The 21,012-nt window shown below is 33.3% G+C and overlaps 1 protein-coding gene across 1 annotated transcript in view; it reads left to right on the top strand.

Moving 5' to 3' along the window:
* The window catches only part of LOC148955238 (uncharacterized), a 92,296-nt gene that overhangs the window by 49,051 nt on the left and 22,233 nt on the right, over positions 1–21,012 (top strand). Inside the window, exon 3 of the mRNA XM_089101111.1 lies at positions 19,640–19,770. Coding sequence (XP_088957237.1) covers positions 19,640–19,770 — 131 coding nt within the window. The remainder of the gene's footprint in view (positions 1–19,639; positions 19,771–21,012) is intronic.

Genomic DNA, 21,012 nt, shown 5'->3' with positions numbered 1-21,012 from the left:
ATAAAAATCTTATATGCCCCCAGGGCATAACTTACAACCCTTGCCCTGAGTGATGGGGGGGGGGTCATTCTCAAAGAGCTAATTTCCAGAAATTTCTGATACGTTGAACAAAATGGCTATCTGAAAATTTTGATTGGAGATGTTTGGAGGACTGGTGGGCGTGAGAGGGGGTCAGTTACCCTTTAATCTCTTTCGACTATATCAAAGGGCACTATTCTTTTCAATTTTCAATTGAATAAGCCCCTTTTGAAGGTTTAGCTCAACTCTATCTATAAAACCTTATATGCCCCCTGGGCATAACTTACAACCTCTGCCCTTGGGGCTCTGGGGGGTTTGTCATCCTTAAATACATAATTTCCAGAAATTTCAACTACGTTAAACAACATCGCTATCTCAAAATTTTGATTGGATGTATTTGGGGAAATGGTGGGCGTGAGAGGGGCGGTAGTCACTCTCCAATCACTTTCAACTATTAAAAGTAGTCCTAGCGTTCTCAATTTCCGATCACATGAGCCCTTTTGAAGTTTCTACGACAGAACTTTCAATAAAAATCTTATTTATCCCCAAGATATAACTTAAAACCCTTGCCCTGAGTGATGGGGGGGGGGGGGTCATTCTCAAAGAGCTAATTTCCAGAACTTTCTGATACGTTGAACAAAATGGCTATCTGAAAATTTTGATTGGAGATGTTTGGAGGAATGGTGGGCGTAAGAGGGGAGTTAATTACTCTCCACTCACATTCGACTATTACAAAGGGCAATTTCAATTTCCAATCAAATGATCCCTTTTTGAAATTTATGTAACAACTTTCTATATAAACTTTATATGCCCCCAGGGAATAACTTACAACCCTTGCAGTGAGGGCTCTGAGGGGGTTATCATCTTAAAAGACCTAATATCAAAAATTTTCAACAACGTTGAACAAAATGGATATCTCAAAATTTTGATTGGATGTGTTTGGGAAAATGGTGGGCGTGAGCAGGGCGTTAGTCGCTCTCCAATCACTTTCAACTATTAAAAAAGGCCCTATCCCTTTCAATTTTCAGTTGAATGAGCCCTTTTGAAGTTTCTACGCTTTCAATAAAAACCTTATTCGCCCCCAGGGCATAACTTACAACCCTTGCCCTTAGAGCTGTGGGGGAGGGGAGGGGTTGTCATCCTTAAGGACTTAATTTCCAAAACTTTCAACTACGTTGAATAAAATGGCTATCTAAAAAATTTTATTGGATGTGTTTGGGGAAAAGGTGGGCGTGAGAGGAGGGTTAGTTGCCCTCAAATCACTTTTGACTATTAAAAAGGACACTAGCCCTTTGAATTTCCAATTGAATGAGCCCTTTTTCATTTTCCTACGACAAAGATTTCAATAAAAGCCTGATATGCCCCCAGGGCATAACTTATAACCCTTGCCCTGAAGACTGTGGGGGGAGTGTCCTGCTCAAAGGTATAATTTCCTGAGCTTTGAACTGCGAGGAGCAAAATGGCTATCTCAAAATCTTGATTGGATGTGTTTGGGGAAATGTTGGGCGTGGAAGGGGTGTTAGTTACTTTGCAATCACTTTCGACTATTAAAAAGGGCACTAGCCATTTCAATTCCCAATTTTTTGAGCCCTTTTTGAAGTTTCTACGACAACGCGTTTTGTAAAACCATATATGCCCCTGGGCATAATTTACACCCCTTGCCCTGAGGGTTGTGGGGGGGGCGGTTGTCCTCCTCAAAGACTTAATTTCCAGAACTTAAAACTACGTTGAATAAAATGGTTATCTCAAAGTTTTGATTAGATGTGTTTGGGGAAAAGGTGGGCGTGATAGGCAGGATAGTTGTCCTCTAATCACTTTCGACTATTAAAAAGGGCAATAGCCCTTTGAATTTCCAATCGAATGAGCCTTTTTTAAAGTTTTTACGACAACGCCTTCTATAAAAAACCTTATATGCTCCCAGGGCATAACTTACAACCCTTGCCCCAAGGGCTATGGGGGACTGTCCTCAAAAACATAATTTCTATCTGGAAATCAACTACGCTGAACAAAATGGCTATCTCAAAATATTGATTGGATGTGTTTCGGCAAATGGTGGGCGTGGAAGGGGTGTTAGTAGCCTTCCAATCACTTTCGACTATTAAAAAGGGCACAAGCCACTCCAATTTCTAATTGAATGAGCCCTTTTCGAAGTTTCTACGACAATTTCTTCGATACGAAGTGGCCTGCTCTAAAGGAAAAAATTAATAAATAATACATTGTGCCAAAATCGTTCTTATATGCCCCCAGGGCATAACTTAAAACTCGTGCCATGAGGGTTGTGGGGGAGTGTCGTCCTCTTTGCTTAGTCCCAGTTTCTTGTATCGTTCTCGAGTGTCCCCGTTCTTTACTTAGGCAGTGCGATCGTGCTGCCTATGATTTATGGAATTACTTTCTATATAAACCTTATATGCCCCCAGGGCATAACTTACAACCCTTGCACTGAGGGCTCTGAGGGGGATATCATCCTAAAAGACCTAATTTCCACAAAGTTGAACAAAATGGATAACTTACAGTTCGGCTGGGATGTGTTTTGAAAAAGGATGCGAGTGAAATGGGCGATAATTGAAATCAAATAGCCTTCAGCTATTAAAAAAGGCACTAGTCCTTTCAATTTCTAATTCAATGTGTCTTAATGACAAATTTACAACAACGAGTTCAACAAAAACTTTGGATGCCCCCAGGGCATAACTTATGGTCCTTGCCCTGACGGTTGTGGGGGGGGGGGTTGTCATCCTTAAAGATCTAATATCCTAAACTTTCAACTCCGTTGAATAAAATGGCTATCTAAAAATTTTGATTGGATGTATTTGGGAAAAGGTGGGCGTGAGAGGTGGGTTAGTTGCCCTCAAATCACTTTCGACTATTAAAAAGGGCACTAGCCCTTCGAGTTTCATATCGAATGAGCCTTTTTTGACGTTTCTACGACAACTATTTTAATAAAAACCTTATATGCCCCCAGGGCATAACTTATAATCCTTGCCCTAATGGTTGTGGGGGAGTGTCCTCCTCAAAAAAATATTTTCTATCTGGTAATCAACTACGCTGAACAAAATGGCTATCTCGAAATTTTTATTGCATGTATTTGGGGGAATGATGGGCGTGGGGGGGGGCTAGTTGCCCTCCAGTCACTTTCGACTATTACAACGGGCACTAGCCATGTGAATTTCCAATCAAATAAGTTTCTTTGAAGTTTCTACGACAACGCTTTCTTTAAAGATCTTATATGCCCCCAGGGCATAAATTAAAACCCTTGCCATGTGCGCTCTGAGGGAGTGTCCTCCTCTAAAATATATTTTCTATCTGGAAATCAACTACACTGAACAAAATGGCTATCTCAAATTTTTATTGGATGTGTTTCGGAAAATGATGGGCGTGGGGGGGGGGCTAGTTGCCCTCCAATCACTTTTGACTATTAAAAATTGCACTAGCCCTTTGAATTTCCAATCGAATGGGCCTTTTTTGAAGTTTCTACGACAACACCTTCTATAAAAACCTTATGGGCCCCCAGGGCAAAACTTAAAACCCTTGCCCTGAGGGTTGTGGGGGAGTGTCCAAAAATATATTTTCTATCTGGAAATCAACTACACTGAAAAAAATGGCTATCTCAAAATTTTGATCGGATATTTTTGGGGGAATGATTGGCGTGGGGGCTAGTTGCCCTCCAGTCACTTTCGACTATTAAAAAGGGTACTAGCCTTTCGAATTTCCAATCGAATGAGCCTGTTTTGAAGTTTCTACGACAACGCCTTCTATAAAAACCTTATATGAGTAGAAAGGCCTCTATTGATCGTGACATGACACCAAATATGGGCATAGAGTCCCTAGGGAGAACACGTGGTAATGTCAGTCCCACGCCCACACCAAATATGGGCATAGAGTCATTAGGGAGAACACGTAGTAATGTCAGTCCCACGCCCACACCAAATATGGGCATAGAGTCCCTAGGGAGAACACGTGGTTAATCAAAGCGATTGGGAATTTGGAACACCTGTGCTGTCAGTCATTAATCAAATTGTTTCCGGGCAAAGTTTAATAATGTCTGACAGGTGCTGCTCCAGGAATAGATCCAAGTCATTAATGTCTTTGCCTCGGAAACAATTCTACTGGCCGAACTCCAAAAGATATTAATAACCAAACGCCATGGAAACAATTCTCCAAGAAACATCTTAGCGATGAATAGATTTAGCGCGGGAATCAGGTTTCTTAGTAATTTGAAATGTGACAGCGCAGAGATGCCAAAAAACAAAAGGAACACGCTGAAATTACGTTTAGGGGTTATTTGGGCGAAACCATTTTAGACATTTTATGGAATTATTTCGACGAAACAGTTAGAGACATTTTAAAAGATGATTTTAAAAGATGATTTTAGAAGAGGATTTGAGGGTGAAACTCTGTGGTCGTTATAATACACAAGTTGTATTTGAACAGTGTCGTGAGGTCCCCTACCACCACCCCCCAGGGCGCCGAGCCCCCCCCCCCCCACCCCAAAAAGCCTCGGGACCTCAAAGGTCCCCCCTCCCCCTATTTTTTAAAAATAACTTTTGAATTTTTTTAACATGGCATTTTTTAACTTTTTTACGCATCTTAAAATGACATGAAACATGCTTACGGCTCTACCAATCGTACTCTGTGCTTGTTCATAGACACGACGCGGCTTTCCAACTGGTACTCTATGGCAGGTTATCGACACTACCTAGTTTATTGCATACATTAAATCAGTATTTTTTGCGCAGTGGAAGGATAAACACACAATTCATATCTGTAAAAAAGTGAAGATGAATTATTCGACGAAAGTATGTGCACATGATAAAATCATCGTCGTATTGAATGCTGACAAGGAGAAATACCTGAACTATGAAACAAGTGCAAGTGGTAACACTATTGGAAATGTATGCATACGTTGTCACGACAGCGAGAAGTTAGATTTCTTTGGAGTACCCAAAAATTTCAATCGTGTAAACGGTGGATATGCAAGAGTAACATTACCAGAGAAATTAGTGTTCAAAGAGAATGCAAACTTAAAAATAATTGTCGATGATCGGGGACAACTCCTTGCTACTGTTGCTGGTAACACATTACCTGTTGATACATCCTATCATCATCTTTCCGGTATTTCCTGATTCCTGATCAGTTTTAAGTTCACCAAGACATAAAAATTTTAAGTTCAGTTCTAAATTTTTCCATAGAAGATGGGAAAAGTTATACTATGATTGTGATTATTTTCTATGAAGATAAAAAGTTTCACTTTAATTCTAAATTTTCTTAAATTCAATTCCGACCTTTCTCAAACAGATGAAAAAATTTAAAGTTCTGTTTCAAATGTTTTCCGGGAAGAAGAAAAGTACAACTTCAATTTTGAATTTTCCCAATGAAAACGAAATAAGTTATTGATCAATTCTATTTTCCTAGTATAATATAAAATTTTCCACTTCAATTCAGATTTTTCTCAAAGAGATGAAAAAATTTGAAATACTGTTCAAAATTTTTCCTAGAAGATAGAAAAGTTCAAGTTCTCTTCTGAATTTTACCAAAGAACATAATTCAATTCTAATTTCTCCAAATAAAATAAAAAGCTTCCACTTCTGTTTTAAGTTCACCAAGACATGAAAAATTTAAAGTTCACTTCTAAATTTTTCCGTAGAAGATAGGAAAAGTTATACTGATGGTGATTATTCTCCATGAAGATAAAAAGTTTCACTTTAATTCTAAATTTTCTTAAATTCAATTCCGACCTTTATCAAAGAGATGAAAAAATTTAAAGTTCTGTTCCAAATATTTTCCCGGAAGAAGAAAAGTTCAACTTCGATTCTGAATTTTGTCAATGAAAATGAAATAAGTTATTGATCAATTCTATTTTCCCAAAATAATATAAAAAGTTTCCACTTCAGTTCAGATTTTTCTCAAAGAGATGAAAAAATTTAAAATACTGTTCCAAATTTTTCATAGAAGATAGAAAAGTTCAAGTTCACTTCTGAATTTTACCAAAAAACACAATTCAATTCTAATTTCACCAGAGAAAATAAAAAGCTTCCACAGATTATTTTCCATGAAGATAAAAAGTTTCACTTTAATTATAAATTTTCTTAAATTCAATTCCGACCTTTCTCAAAGAGATGAAAAAATTTAAAGTTCTATTCCAAATATTTTCCCGGAAGAAGAAAAGTTCAACTTCGATTCTGAATTTTCTCAATGAAAATGAAATAAGTTATTGATCAATTCTATTTTCCTAAAATAATATAAAATTTTCAACTTCAATTCTGATTTTTTTCAAAGAGATGAAAAAATTTTAAATACTATTACAAATTTTTCTTAGAAGATAGAAAAGTTCAAGTTCTCTTCTGAATTTTACCAAAGAACACAATTTAGTTCTAATATCTCCAGAGAAAATAAAAAGCTTCCACTTCAGTTTTAAGTTCACCAAGACATAAAAAATTTAAAGTTTAGTTCTAAATTTTTCCGTAGAAGATAGGAAAAGTTATACTATCATTGTGATTATTTTCCATGAAGATAAAAAGTTTCACTTTAATTCTAAATTTTCTTAAATTCAGTTCCGACTTTTCAAATAGAGATGAAAAAATTTAAAGTTCTGTTCCAAATTTTTCATAGAAGATAGGAAAAGTTACACTTTGATCGTGAATATTCAAGTTCTCTTCTGAATTTTACCAAAGAACACAATTCAATTCTAATTTCTCCAGAGAAAATAAAAAGCTTCCACTTCAGTTTTAAGTTCACCAAGACATAAAAAATTTAAAGTTCAGTTCTAAATTTTTCCGCAGAAGATAGGAAAAGTTATACTATGATTGTGATTATTTTCTATGGAGATAGAAAGTTTCACTTTAATTCTAAATTTTCTTAAATTCAGTTCCGACTTTTCTCAAAGAGATGAAAAAATTTAAAGTTCTATTCCAAATATTTTCCCGGAAGAAGAAAAGTTCAACTTCAATTCTGAATTTTATCAATGGAAATGAAATAAGTTATTGATCAATTCTATTTCCCCAAAATAATATAAAAAGTTTACACTTCAGTTCAGATTTTTTTCAAAGAGATGAAAAAATTTTAAATACTGTTCCAAATTTTTTATAGAAGATAGAAAAGTTCAAGTTTTCTTCTGAATTTTACCATAGAACACAATTCAATTCTAATTTCTCCAGAGAAAATAGAAAGCTTCCACGTCAGTTTTAAGTTCACCAAGACATAAGAAATTTAAAGTTCAGTTCTAAGTTTTTCCATAGAAGATAGGAAAAGTTATACTATGATTGCGATTATTTTCCATGAAGATCAAAAGTTTCACTTTAATTCTAAATTTTCTTAAATTCACTTCCGACTTTTCACAAAGAGATGAAAAAATTTAAAGTTATGTTCCAAATTTTTCATAGAAGATAGGAAAAGTTATACTTTGATTCTGAATATTAAAGTTCTCGTTTAAATTTTGCCAAAGAACACAATTCTATTCTAATTTCTCCAGAGAAAAAAAAATCTTCCAATTCAGTTTTAAGTTCACCAAAACATAAGAAATTTTAAGTTCAGCTCTAAATTTTTCCGTGGAAGATAGGAAAAGTTATACTATGACTGTGATTATTTTCTATGAAGATAAAAAGTTTCACTTTAATTCTAAATTTTCTTGAATTCAGTTCCAACTTTTCTCAAAGAGATGAAAAAATTTAAAGTTCTGTTCCAAATTTTTCATAGAAGATAGGAAAAGTTATACTTTGATTGTGAATATTCTTCATGAAGATACGGAGCTCCACTTTAATTTCTCGAATTATAATATTCTCGAAGAAGTGCAAAATGTACAAGTTCTCTTCTGAATTTTCTTAGAGAAGTGAAAAAAATTAGCTCAATTCTGAAATTTACCAATGAAAAGGAAAAAGCTTCCATTTCAGTTCCTAATTTCTCAAAGACATAAACAATTTAAAGTTTAATTCTAAATTTTTCTATAGAAGATAGGAATGGCTATACTATGATTGTGATTATTTTCCATGAAGATAAAAAGTTTCACTTTATTTCTAATTTTTCATAAATTCAGTTCATTCATTTAACCATCAAAAACAATAGGGTAGGTTAGGTATAAATAAATATTAATAAATAATTAGAAACATTTCTCCAAATATTTTCCCGGAAGAAGAAAAGTTCAACTTCGATTCTGAATTTTCTCAATGAAAATGAAATAAGTTATTGATCAATTCTATTTCCCCAAAATAATATAAAAAGTTTCCACTTCAGTTCAGATTTTTTTTCAAAGGGATGAAAAATTTTAAATACTGTTCCAAATTTTTCATTGATGATAGAACTTAAAACTGAAAAAACGTCTTTTTAAAACTTAAAACGTCTTGGTGAACTTAAAACTGACGTGGAAGCCTTTTATTTTCTCTGGAGAAATTAGAATTGAATTATGTTCTTTGGTAAAATTCAGAAGAGAACTTGAACTTTTCTATCAAAAAATTGGAAAACTATTTAAATTATTTTCATCTCTCTGAGAAAAATCTGAACTGAAGTGGAAACTTTTTATATTATTTTGGGGAAATAGAATTGATCAATAACTTATTTCATTTTCATTGATAAAATTCAGAATCGAAGTTGAACTTTTCTTCTTCCGGGAAAATATTTGAAATAAAACTTTAAATTTTTTCATCTCTTTGAGAAAAGTCAGAACTGAATTTATGAAAATTTATAATTAAAGTGAAACTTTTTATCTTCATAGAAAATAATCACAATCTTATTATAACTTTTTCTATCTTTTGCGGAAAAATTTAGAACTGAACTTTAAATTTTTTATGTCTTGGTGAACTTAATACTGAAGTGGAAGCTTTTTATTTTCTCAGGAGAAATTAGAATTGAATTGTGTTCTATGGTAAAATTCAGAAGAGAACTTGAATATTCACGATTAAAGTATAACTTTTCCTATCTTCTATGAAAAATTTGGAACAGAACTTTAAATTTTTTCATCTCTATTTGAAAAGTCGGAACTGAATTTAAGAAAATTTAGAATTAAAGTGAAACTTTTTATCTTCATGGAAAATAATCACAATCATATTATAACTTTTCCTATCTTCTGCGGAAAAATTTAGAACTGAACTTTAAATTTTTTTTGTCTTGGTGAACTTAAAACTGAAGTGGAAGCTTTTTATTTTCTCTGGAGAAATTAGAACTGAATTGTGTTCTTTGGTAAAATTAAGAAGTGAAGTTGAACTTTTCTATCTTCTAAGAAAAATTTGGAATAGTATTTAAAATTTTTTCATCTCTTTGAAAAAAATCAGAATTGAAGTGGAAAATTTTATATTATTTTGGGGAAATAGAATTGATCAATAACTTATTTCATTTTCATTGAGAAAATTCAGAATCGAAGTTGAACTTTTCTTCTTCCGGGGAAATATTTGGAAGAGAACTTTAAATTTTTTCATCTCTTTAAGAAAAGTCGGAACTGAATTTAAGAAAATTTATAATTAAAGTGAAACGTTTTATCTTCATGGAAAATAATCGGTGGGAGCTTTTTATTTTCTCTGGAGAAATTAGAATTGAATTGTGTTCTTTGGTAAAATTCAGAAGTGAACTTGAACTTTTCTATCTTCTATGAAAAATTTGGAACAGTATTTTAAATTTTTTCATCTCTTTGAAAAAAATCTGAACTGAAGTGGAAACTTTTTATATTATTTTAAGAAAATAGAATTGATCAATAACTTATTTCATTTTCATTGAGAAAATTCAGAATCGAAGTTGAACTTTTCTTCTTCCGGGAAAATATTTGGAACAGAACTTTAAATTTTTTCATCTCTTTGAGAAAGGTCGGAATTGAATTTAAGAAAATTTAGAATTATAGTGAAACTTTTTATTTTCATGGAGAATAATCACAATCATAGTATAACTTTTCCTATCTTCTACGGAAAAATTTAGAAGTGAACTTTAAATTTTTCATGTCTTCGTGAACTTTAAATGGAAGTGGAAGCTTTTTATTTTCTTTGGAGAAATTAGAATTGAATTATGTTCTTTGGTAAAATTCAGAAGAGAACTTGAACTTTTCTATCTTCTAGGAAAAATTTGGAACAGTATTTCAAATTTTTTCATCTCTTTGAGAAAAATCTGAATTGAAGTGGAAAATTTTATATTATTCTAGGAAAATAGAATTGATCAATAACTTATTTCGTTTTCATTGAGAAAATTCAGAATCGAAGTTGTACTTTTCTTCTTCCGGGGAAATATTTGGAACAGAACTTTAAATTTTTTCATCTGTTTGAGAAAGGTCTAGAATTAAAGTGAAACTTTTTATCTTCATAGAAAATAATCACAATCATAGTATAACTTTTCCTATCTTCTATGGAAAAATTTAGAACTGAACTTTTAATTTTTATGTCTTGGTGAACTTAAAACTGATGAGGAAGCTTTTTATTTTCTCTGGAGAAATTAGAATTGAATTTTGTTCTTTGGTAAAATTCAGAAGAGAACTTGAACTTTTATATCTTCTATGAAAAATTTGGAACAGTATTTAAAATTTTTTCATCTCTTTGAGAAAAATCTGATCTGAAGGGGAAAATTTTATATTATCTTAGGAAAATAGAATTGATCAATAACTTATTTCATTTTCATTGAGAAAATTCAGAATTGAAGTTGAACTTTTCTTCTTCCAGGAAAATATTTGGAACAGAACTTTAAATTTTTTCATCTGTTTGAGAAAGGTCGGAATTGAATTTAAGAAAATTTAAAATTAAAGTGAAACTTTTTATCTTCATGGAAAATAATCACAATCATAGTATAACTTTTCCTATCTTCTATGGAAAAATTTAGAAGTGAACTTTAAATTTTTTATGTCTTGGGACTTTTCTTCTTCCGGGAAAATATTTGGAACAGAACTTAAAATTTTTTCATCTCTTTGAGAAAAGTCGGAACTGAATTTAAGAAAATTTAGAATTAAAGTGAAACTTTTTATCTTCATAGAAAATAATCACAATCATAGTATATCTTTTCCTATCTTCCATGGAAAAATTTAGAACTGAACTTTAAATTTGTATGTCTTGGAGAACTTAAAACTGATGAGGAAGCTTTTTATTTTCTCTGGAGAAATTAGAATTGAATTGTGGTCTTTGATAAAATTCAGAAGAGAACTTGAACTTTTCTTTTTTTTTTGAAAAATTTGGAACAGTATTTAAAATTTTTCCATCTCTTTGAGAAAAATCTGAGCTGAAGGGGAAAATTTTATATTATCTTAGGAAAATAGAATTGATCAATAACTTATTTCATTTTCATTGAGAAAATTCAGAATTGAAGTTGAACTTTTCTTCTTCCGGGAAAATATTTGGAACAGAACTTTAAATTTTTTCATCTGTTTGAGAAAGGTCGGAATTGAATTTAAGAAAATTTAAAATTAAAGTGAAACTTTTTATCTTCATGGAAAATAATCACAATCATAGTATAACTTTTCCTATCTTCTATGGAAAAATTTAGAAGTGAACTTTAAATTTTTTATGTCTTGGGACTTTTCTTCTTCCGGGAAAATATTTGGAACAGAACTTAAAATTTTTTCATCTCTTCGAGAAAAGTCGGAACTGAATTTAAGAAGATTTAGAATTAAAGTGAAACTTTTTATCTTCATAGAAAATAATCACAATCATAGTATATCTTTTCCTATCTTCTATGGAAAAATTTAGAACTGAACTTTAAATTTTTATGTCTTGGAGAACTTAAAACTGATGAGGAAGCTTTTTATTTTCTCTGGAGAAATTAGAATTGAATTGTGTTCTTTGGTAAAATTCAGAAGAGAACTTGAACTTCTCTATCTTCTATTAAAAATTTGGAACAGTATTTAAAAATTTTTCATCTCTTTGAAAAAAATCTGAACTGAAGTGGGAAAATTTTTATATTATTTTAGGAAAATAGAATTGATCAATAACTTATTTCATTTTCATTGAGAAAATTCGGAATCGAAGTTGAACTTTTCTTCCTCCGGGAAAATATTTGGAACAGAACTTTAAATTTTTTCATCTGTTTGAGAAAGGTCGGAATTGAATTTAAGAAAATTTAAAATTAAAGTGAAACTTTTTGTCTTCATGGAAAATAATCACAATCATAGTATAACTTTTCCTATCTTCTATGGAAAAATTTAGAAGTGAACTTTAAATTTTTTATGTTTTGGGACTTTTCTTCTTCAGAGAAAATATTTGGAACAGAACTTAAAATTTTTTTATCTCATTGAGAAAAGTCGGAACAGAATTTAAGAAAATTTAGAATTAAAGTGAAACTTTTTATATTCATAGAAAATAATCACAAACATAGTATAACTTTTCCTATCTTCTTTGGAAAAATTTAGAACTGAACTTAAAATTTTTATGTCTTGGTGAACTTAAAACTGATGAGGAAGCTTTTTATTTTCTTTGGAGAAATTAGAATTGAATTTTGTTCTTTCGTAAAATTCAGAAGATAACTTGAACTTTTCTATCTTCTATAAAAAAGTTGGAAGAGTATTTTAAATTTTTCATCTCTTTGATAAAGATATGAACTGAAGTGGAAAATTTTTATATTATTTTGGGAAAATAGAGTTGATCAATAACTTATTTCATTTTCATTGAGAAAATTCAGAATCGAAGTTGAACTTTTCTTCTTCCGGGAAAATATTTGGAACAAAACTTTAAATCTGATTCTTTGAGAAAGGTCATAATTGAATTTAAGAAACTTTAGAATTAAAGTGAAACTTTTTATCTTCATGGAAATTAATCATAACCATAGTATAACTTTTCCTATCTTCTATGGAAAAATTTAGAAGTGAACTTTAAATTTTTTATGTCTTGGTAAACTTAAAACTGAAGTGGAAGCTTTTTATTTTCTCTGGTGAAATTAGACTCGAATTGTGTTCTTTGGTAAAATTCAGAAGACAACTTGAACTTTTCTATCTTTTATGAAAAATTGAGCTTGCTAGCAGTATTTTTATCTCTAAAAATTCTTTTTCTTACATCTCTGACCTTTTTAATAGATATTCTGAACGTTTGACGTTCTAGCATAACCTAAAAATAATGAACACTTAACAAAATAATGCATAAGATATTTTTAATGAAATAACGACATGTAGAATATTAATATAAAAATATGTTAAATACATTATTATACATTATTAGTACACTTTTGCTTCACTTTCCGTCAATTCATCTTTATATTCATTGATGATATTGTCTGCTAGTGTCCTTTTTATTCTGCCTGCGATTTCACTGTCTGTTGTCACATTATTTTTACATAGATAGCAGTTTTGGCACATTGACAAGATATGATTAATGACATTAGTGCAGGAGTATGCTTGTCTTCTTCTTGTTCTCTTTAAAATGCTAATACCAGAAAGATGATGATAGGATGTATCAACAGGTAATGTGTTACCAGCAACAGTAGCCAGGAGTTGTCCCCGATCATCGACAATTATTTTTAAGTTTGCATTCTCTTTGAACACTAATTTCTCTGGTAATGTTACTCTTGCATATCCACCGTTTAAACGATTGAAATTTTTGGGTACTCCAAAGAAATCTAACTTCTCGCTGTCATGACAACGTATGCATACATTTCCAATAGTGTTACCACTTGCACTCGTTTCATAGTCCAGGTATTTATCCTTGTCAGCATTCAACACGACGATGATTTTATCATGTGCACATACTTTCGTCGAATAATTCATCTTCACTTTTTTACAGATATGAATTGTGTGTTTATTCTTCCACTGCGCAAAAAATACTGATTTAATGCATGCAATAAACTAGGTAGTGTCGATAACCTGGCATAGAGTACCAGTGGGAAAGCCACGTCGTGTCTATAAACAAGCACAGAGAACGATTGGTAGAGCCGTAAGCATATTTCATGTAATTTTAAGATACGTAAGAAAGTTAAAAAAAATGCCATGTTAAAAAAATTCAAGTTATTTTAAAAAAATGGGGGGAGGGAGGGGGGACCTTTGAGGTCCCAGGGCTTTTTGGGGGGGGGGGTTGGGGGGAGCGGAGCCCTTGGGGGTGGGGGTAGGGGACCTCACGACACTGTTCAAATACAACTTGTGTATTATAACGACCACAGAGTTTCACCCTTAAATCCTCTTCTAAAATAATCTTTTAAAATCATCTTTTAAAATGTCTCTAACTTCTTTGCCGAAATTATTCCATAAAATGTCTAAAACGGTTTCGCCCAAATAACTCCTAAACATAATTTCAGCGTGTTCCTTTTGTTTTTCGGCATCTTTGCGCTGTCACATTTCAAATTACTGAGAAACCTGATTCCCGCGCTAAATCTATTCATCGCTAAGATGTTTCTTGGAGAATTGTTTCCATGGCGTTTGGTTATTAATATGTTTTGGAGTTCGACCAGTAGAATTGTTTCCGAGGCAAAGACATTAATGACTTGGATCTATTCCTGGAGCAGTACCTGTCAGACATTATTAAACTTTGCCCGGAAACAATTTGATTAATGACTGACAGCACAGGTGTTCCAAATTGATTAACCACGTGTTCTCCCTAGGGACTCTATGCCCATATTTGGTGTGGGCGTGGGACTGACATTACTACGTGTTCTCCCTAGGGACTCTATGCCCATATTTGGTGTCATGTCACGATCAATAGAGGCCTTTCTACTTATATGCCCCCAGGGCATAACTTAAAACCCTTACCCTGTGCGTTCTCGGGGAGTGTCCTCCTCAAAAACATATTTTCTATCAGGAAATCAACTACGCTGAACAAAATGGCTATCTCAAAATTTTGATTGGATGTGTTTGGGGGATGATGAGCGTGGGGGGGGGGACTAGTTGCCCTTCAATCACTTTAGACTATTAAAAAGGGCACTAGAACTCTCAATTTCCAATCGAATGAGCCCCTTTTGAAGTTTCTGCGACGACGCCTTCCATATGAAGTGCCCTGCCCTAAAGGAAAAAAATGATAAATAGCCTAGTACATTGTGCCAACATCGTTCTTATATGCCCTCTGGGCATAACTTAAAACCCTTGCCCCGAGGGTTGTGGGTGAGTGTCCTCCTCAAAAACATATTTTCTATCTGGAAATCAACCACGCTGAACAAAATGGCTATCTCAAAATTTTGATTGGATGTGTTTGGGGGAATGATCGGCGTGGGGGGGGGCTAGTTACCCTCTAATCACTTTCGACTATTAAAAAAGGCGCTAGCCACTCCAATTTCCAATCGAATGAGCCCTTTTCGAAGTTTCTACGACAACTCCTTCGATACGAAGTGCTCGGGTATGGAGAAAAATAAAACACATTGTGCCTACATCGTTCTTTACTTAGGCAGCGCTAGCGCGCTGCCTATGATACAGACATTTCATTGTGTACTTAAATTAGAAAAATTCTGGGCTTGTGTCCTTTTTCGGAGCAAACTGAAATGACGTCTTTGACAAAAAACTGCAGCCTTTAAGATTGCAGCTTTTAAAGTTAAGTTATTCGCACAGAATCAAGTATTGGTCGTTAACCAATGGTTTTCCTGGAGGATTTCTTTTAAAATATGCCAAAATTGACAAAATCCTGAATATATTGGGCTACTAACACAATTTTAACTTCCAAGGAACATAAGCAGGGATGGCTGGATACTCAATTTCTTTTCTCCTAATTCTAATGAATTTTGATGTGTTCTCTATATTTTTCAAGCAATTTAACTTTTTTTTTGTAGTTTCAGGAAATACCTTCTTAAGGATAGTCCGTCCCCTCCCTGTAAAAATTGTTGGTCCTTCCTAGAGCGTTGGTTAAGTGAAATGTACATGTTCGTATCTATTTTATTTATTTTACACATATGCTTAATGTGCCACGCAAGAGGGCACATCAATAAAATATCAACTACACACGAGCAACAAAAGGAAAAAGTATTTGATTTAAATATTTTTTCGCTGAATAACTTGAAAACTAACCCAAATATTCTTACCTTTGTATAAGCAAAAGAGCTGTTAAAGGTCTATTTGCAAATTGTACCATAAATAACTTTTATACGTAGGAAAATAGCTTGAAATAATCTTAAAATATAATTATGTGTCTTTCATTTCTAGGCTTTATTAGTACACTTAGAAACACAATAAAGGGAAGGTCTTTCTAATGGAAAATATTTACCTCTGCTAGTGCATATCCAGCGTTAAATTGACTTCTTTTCATTCACCGGTTTTAGTATCGCTTTCTTTCGTGATCCAGTCTAGATTATTGTTGTCTACTTAATTAAAAGATTACGTGATTTGCTGTTCAAGTTCCCCTCAAAAAGAAAAGTACTTGGGAGAGATAATTTTGTGTTATCCATTTAAAATGTAGTTTCTTTCTGTTATATATAAGTAAGCTATTTGCTTGTGGAAACACACAGTTCGTGTAACAAACTAAGTACGGAACGACGCGACTCGATAGAAACCGAAACTCTAAAAAACGGAATTTCGATATCAATTGATTTATCAAAAGGATCGGCGTATTATGCTGATTCCAAATATATAAGTTTCATTAAGTTTAGTGTTAACCATCAAAGGCTACGAGCCTGATAAAACTTGCCTGATTTTTGAAAACGTGGATAAACACCCCCTAAAAATCAAAGAATCTTAATGAAAATCATACCATCATATTCTGCTTATCAGAGAACCCTACTGTAGAAGTTTCAAGCTCCTATCTGCAAAAATGTAGAATTTTTTGTTTTTTTTTGCCAGAAGAAAGATCACGTATGCCTGATTTAGTGTGTGTGTTTTTTTTCCAGGGGTGATCGAATGGACTTAGTGGTCCTAGAATACCAATAAAAGGCTCATTCGAACGAAAATTAAAAGTTCTAGTGCCCTTTTTATAAGTCACCAAAAAGATTGGAGGGCAGCTAGGTCCCCTCCCACACCTTTTTTTTTAAACCAAAATCGCCCGATCAAAATTTTGAGATAGCCATTTTGTTCAGCTTAGTTGCAAGGCCTAATAACTATACCTTTGGAGATAACATGACCCCCCCCCCCGAAGCCCCTGGGGAAACGTTTTTAAGTTATAAAATTTGCCCATTGTTTACGCATAGGATTTGTTAATGGGAAGTGTGTATACATTTGTCGAGGGGGGGGTGAATTTTCTGCTGGGTGAAATTTTCCCCGCGGAAAATTTTCCCATGGAGAGGGAAGTTTTCAGGGGAAATTTTACACAGCAGAATTTCCGTACGAAATTATTTTTATATTTCTTGCTTTCTCTTTGCCGACTCAATTTTACGCGTGGAGATATTAGGGATAATTTTCCGGGATAAATTTTCACCGGGATTGAATTGTCTAAAGCCGTGATTCCCTACGTGGGGCGCAGGCCCCACTGTGGGGCATGGCAATATTTTGGTGGGCCATTGGCAGGACGTGCATCATTTGGCTGAATATACTTTAAAGCAATAAAAATTCTTAATTTAGTAAAAAAAAAAAACATTTTTCATGGTAATGACGTCACATTCGTATGAAATTAAAGAGCAAAAAAGACATTGCAATAACGTCATGCGTTGTATAAAAGGTGTTTAATGCAAGCAATATTTTTCATTAGTGTAAAATACGTCTTGAGGACGACCTGAAAAAATTATACCAAGTTGGTGTACCAAATACCAGTGGTCTTTTAAGCTTCCTTCTGGTGATTATATGTCAAATTTTGAATGACAGAATTTAAATATCACGAGGGGAGTATCAGGATTTTAGAAATGTCTAGGTGGGGCATGGCCAAAAATTGGTTGGGAGCCACTTTGTTTAGAGGATATATTCGTGGAGAGAGGGATTTTCCCTTGGAGGTGGAGCCAGATTTCCTGGCATTATTTAGAAAAAACGATCTGGAATTAAACAAAAAAAACAGGTTTTTTCAACTTAAAATAAGGAGCAACATTAAAACTTAAAACGAACTTAAAATTATTACGTATATGAGGGGGCTCCTCCTCCTCAACACCTCCCTCTTTACGCTAAAGTTTAAATGTTGACTCAGTTCCTTAAGAACAACTCCTGAAACACAAGGTTCGTGTAATTAAAATAATAAGAAGTATTTTAAAAGTACTAAAGAACTTTAGCGTGAAGAGCGAGGTGTTGAGGAGGGTGCAACCCCTTTGTATACATAATAATTTCTGTTAGTTTTGAAGTTTTAATGTTGCTTCTTACTTTAATTTGAAAATACTTGTTTTTTTTTCAATTAATTGACACAAAACCGGCCATCATGGGAGACCCTCTTTCAGAAGCTTCGTCCGGATGCCGGGTAATGCAGAAACGCCTGGTTCCGCCACAAGTACAAGTGAGTAATAAGTTGTTGAATTGAAAGCAGGGTTGCCACCGTCAGTAGGATTTTACTAGATCTAGTAAAAAAAAATCTAGTAAATTTAGAGGATCTAGTAAATTTCCCGAAATCTAGTAAAAACTAGTAAAAGGTAATGACTTACAGTAAATAAAACTTTTTTTTTATTTTTCATAAATTCAGGGAAAAAAGGTATCGTAAAAATATGACAATTTACAATTTTGCTTGTCTGTTTTACAATTTACAATTTTGTTTGTCTGTCTCAGAGACAAACAAGCAGTCACCTATTTTCATAAACAGACACTTCACTTCCGGCGTCTAAAGGTCGACAAAATCAGCTTTCTGTGTACCAAATATTACCAACTAAAAATGAAGCTATAATGACACTTGGATTTGTGATGATTGGGAATATATTGGAATCAAAACAAAAGCCAACCACCCAAGGTGATTAGGTGAATCTCCTCAGTTTGAAAATTTTTATTGAGTAAAAAGGTGCCTGCTGAGAAAAATTAAAAGTAAGTAGATATATATATATATATATATATATATATATATATATATATATATATATATATATATATATATATATATATATATATATATATATATATATATATATATATATATATATATATATATATTTATATATCCAAAAAAAGGATTTTTGAACTTGTAGGTTTTCGGAATCTACAATCATACTATGAAAACGAAAGAAAAAGGAAAAGAGAAAAAAAAGAATGAAAAAAGGAAAAAAGATTGTGAAAATCGTATCGATTATCCTCCTATAGTAAAAATCGACGCTTGATGGAAAAAATCGACGATTTTTTCTCTCCGATTTAGTAAATTCTTCCAGGTCAGGGTGGCAACCCTGATTAAAAGTCAAATAAATGATTTGAACGGCCAAAACGGACACCCGATTTTGAAGCTGAACAGAGGCTAAAAAAAAAGGAATTCTTCAAGAACATAAAGCATAATCATTAGGGCAAAGAGCAGGTGCTGCGGTTGGGGGGGGGGTTGCGGCCGTGCACTCTTTACAAAAATATTAAAGGGTCCAGTGATTAGATGGATAATGTGAATATTCCGGGCATTTCAAGCGTTAATAAACATTAAGAGGAAAAGTTGAAACGATTGACGTTGCAGGAGCGTAATTAATTAAGCTATGTTGCCTAAAAGAGGTGTATTGTTTAATGGAAACGGCCTGTAATCCAAAACAACATCATAATAAGGAATTCCCAATTTGCCCAGAATTTAAAATCTTTGGAACTACTTTTTCAAGATACAATTTCTAAACTTTGTTTTGTGGTTTTAAGGTGTAACCTTCTTCTAAGAAGCATAAATTGTAGCTTCTGGCCAGAAACTTCTTGCAACTATATGGGTTTGCTGTCAAGACAAGGGGGCGCATTACACTTTTTTTTCAATTTCAGGTGCCTCAAAAACTATCGGAAGTCAAAAGTGAGGAATTTCTATGCAAGTACGAGTCGCATTGCTTTGCCCTTTGTCACTGCTGTGAATTTGATGCCTGTGACTGTGAAATGGCGTGCCCATCAGGATGCAGGTAAAATTACGGTGAAAAATCAAAAATATCGAAAGTTACTAGTTTAAATGCACTGAAGTTTAAAATTAGTATACATCAAACAAAATTTTCAGTCGTTTAGACTGAAATTCCACTGAAGTTTACATGGAGTGTGCATCAAGCCCGGTTTTCAGTTACTAACTTAACAAACAAACTTAAATTGCGCTGATGATTAAATTAGTGGAGATCAACAAAGTTTTCAGTTCCTGATTTAACTTAAATCGTTTGCGTATGACTCAAGTAAGACAAATGAGAAAATGTTTAACTACTTTAACTGGATAAATTAGCAGGCGTGCCAATTGCCATAGTCGAAACGATCTATCTGAGTCTCTCTTTCTCTCAGTCTAGACAATTAATCATACTTTTTTTTTCACTGTCTTTGGTATATCTTACAAGGATATATAATAAACTTTATGCTAGTATTAAACACATGTGGCATACCCAGGATCTGCCTCGAGTCCCCAGGGCATACCAACAGGACATAAGCAAATAGCACATAGTTTTATAACGTGTTTAATCACGTGTAGAGGTCCCATAGAATAACAATGGAAGGAACATAGAATAGCATGGTAATTCTTATAGCTTCTATAGAAATGTAAGGCCATTTGAGAGGATACTCACTCTCTTTGAAAAGGTGTAGAGCTTTATGCAAATAGCATGGCAATTCCTATAGCTTTATGCAAAGTATAAGGTACTACTCTACTCCCCTTCAACGCGCATTGAAATTTTCAACTTAATACCTTAAACCGTTACTTAGGTGTCGCTGATACTTTCTCTTTACAATCTGTATGCTCATAGTGTGTTTTGATTTTGTTCAACATTGTTTCAACATTCCCTAAAATTTTTGCCTTAACACCCTTACCTTTAGTAGCAGTAGTAGTAATAGTAATATTAGCAGCAGTAGTAGAAGTAGCAATAGAATTATTAGTAGTCGCCTTAGCTTTAGTAGCAGTAGCAATAGTAGTAGTAGTGGTAGCAGTAGTGGTAGTAGAAGTAGTAGTAGTAGGTTGCAAATATTGCCTTTTGGTTAGTTTAACTTCACACACTAAGTCGTTCCGAAGATATTGCCGATACCCTCTTTTGACAAGACAACCTGCATGCAAACGGTGTTTTGTGATTCCGTTCAACCTCTCCTCTCAATATTTTCTGAAAATTTCACCTTCATACCTTTAACCATAGTTTTAATAGTGGTCGCAGCAGCAGTAGTAATAGGAGTACTAGTAG

Source organism: Artemia sp. Qi Xiang Cuo, chromosome 2, assembly GCF_049724085.1.
Source record: "Artemia sp. Qi Xiang Cuo chromosome 2, ASM4972408v1, whole genome shotgun sequence".
Lineage (NCBI taxonomy): Eukaryota > Metazoa > Arthropoda > Branchiopoda > Anostraca > Artemiidae > Artemia > Artemia sp. Qi Xiang Cuo.
The sequence above is the reverse complement of the archived record's forward strand: the minus strand, read 5'-3'. Positions and strand labels throughout refer to the sequence as shown.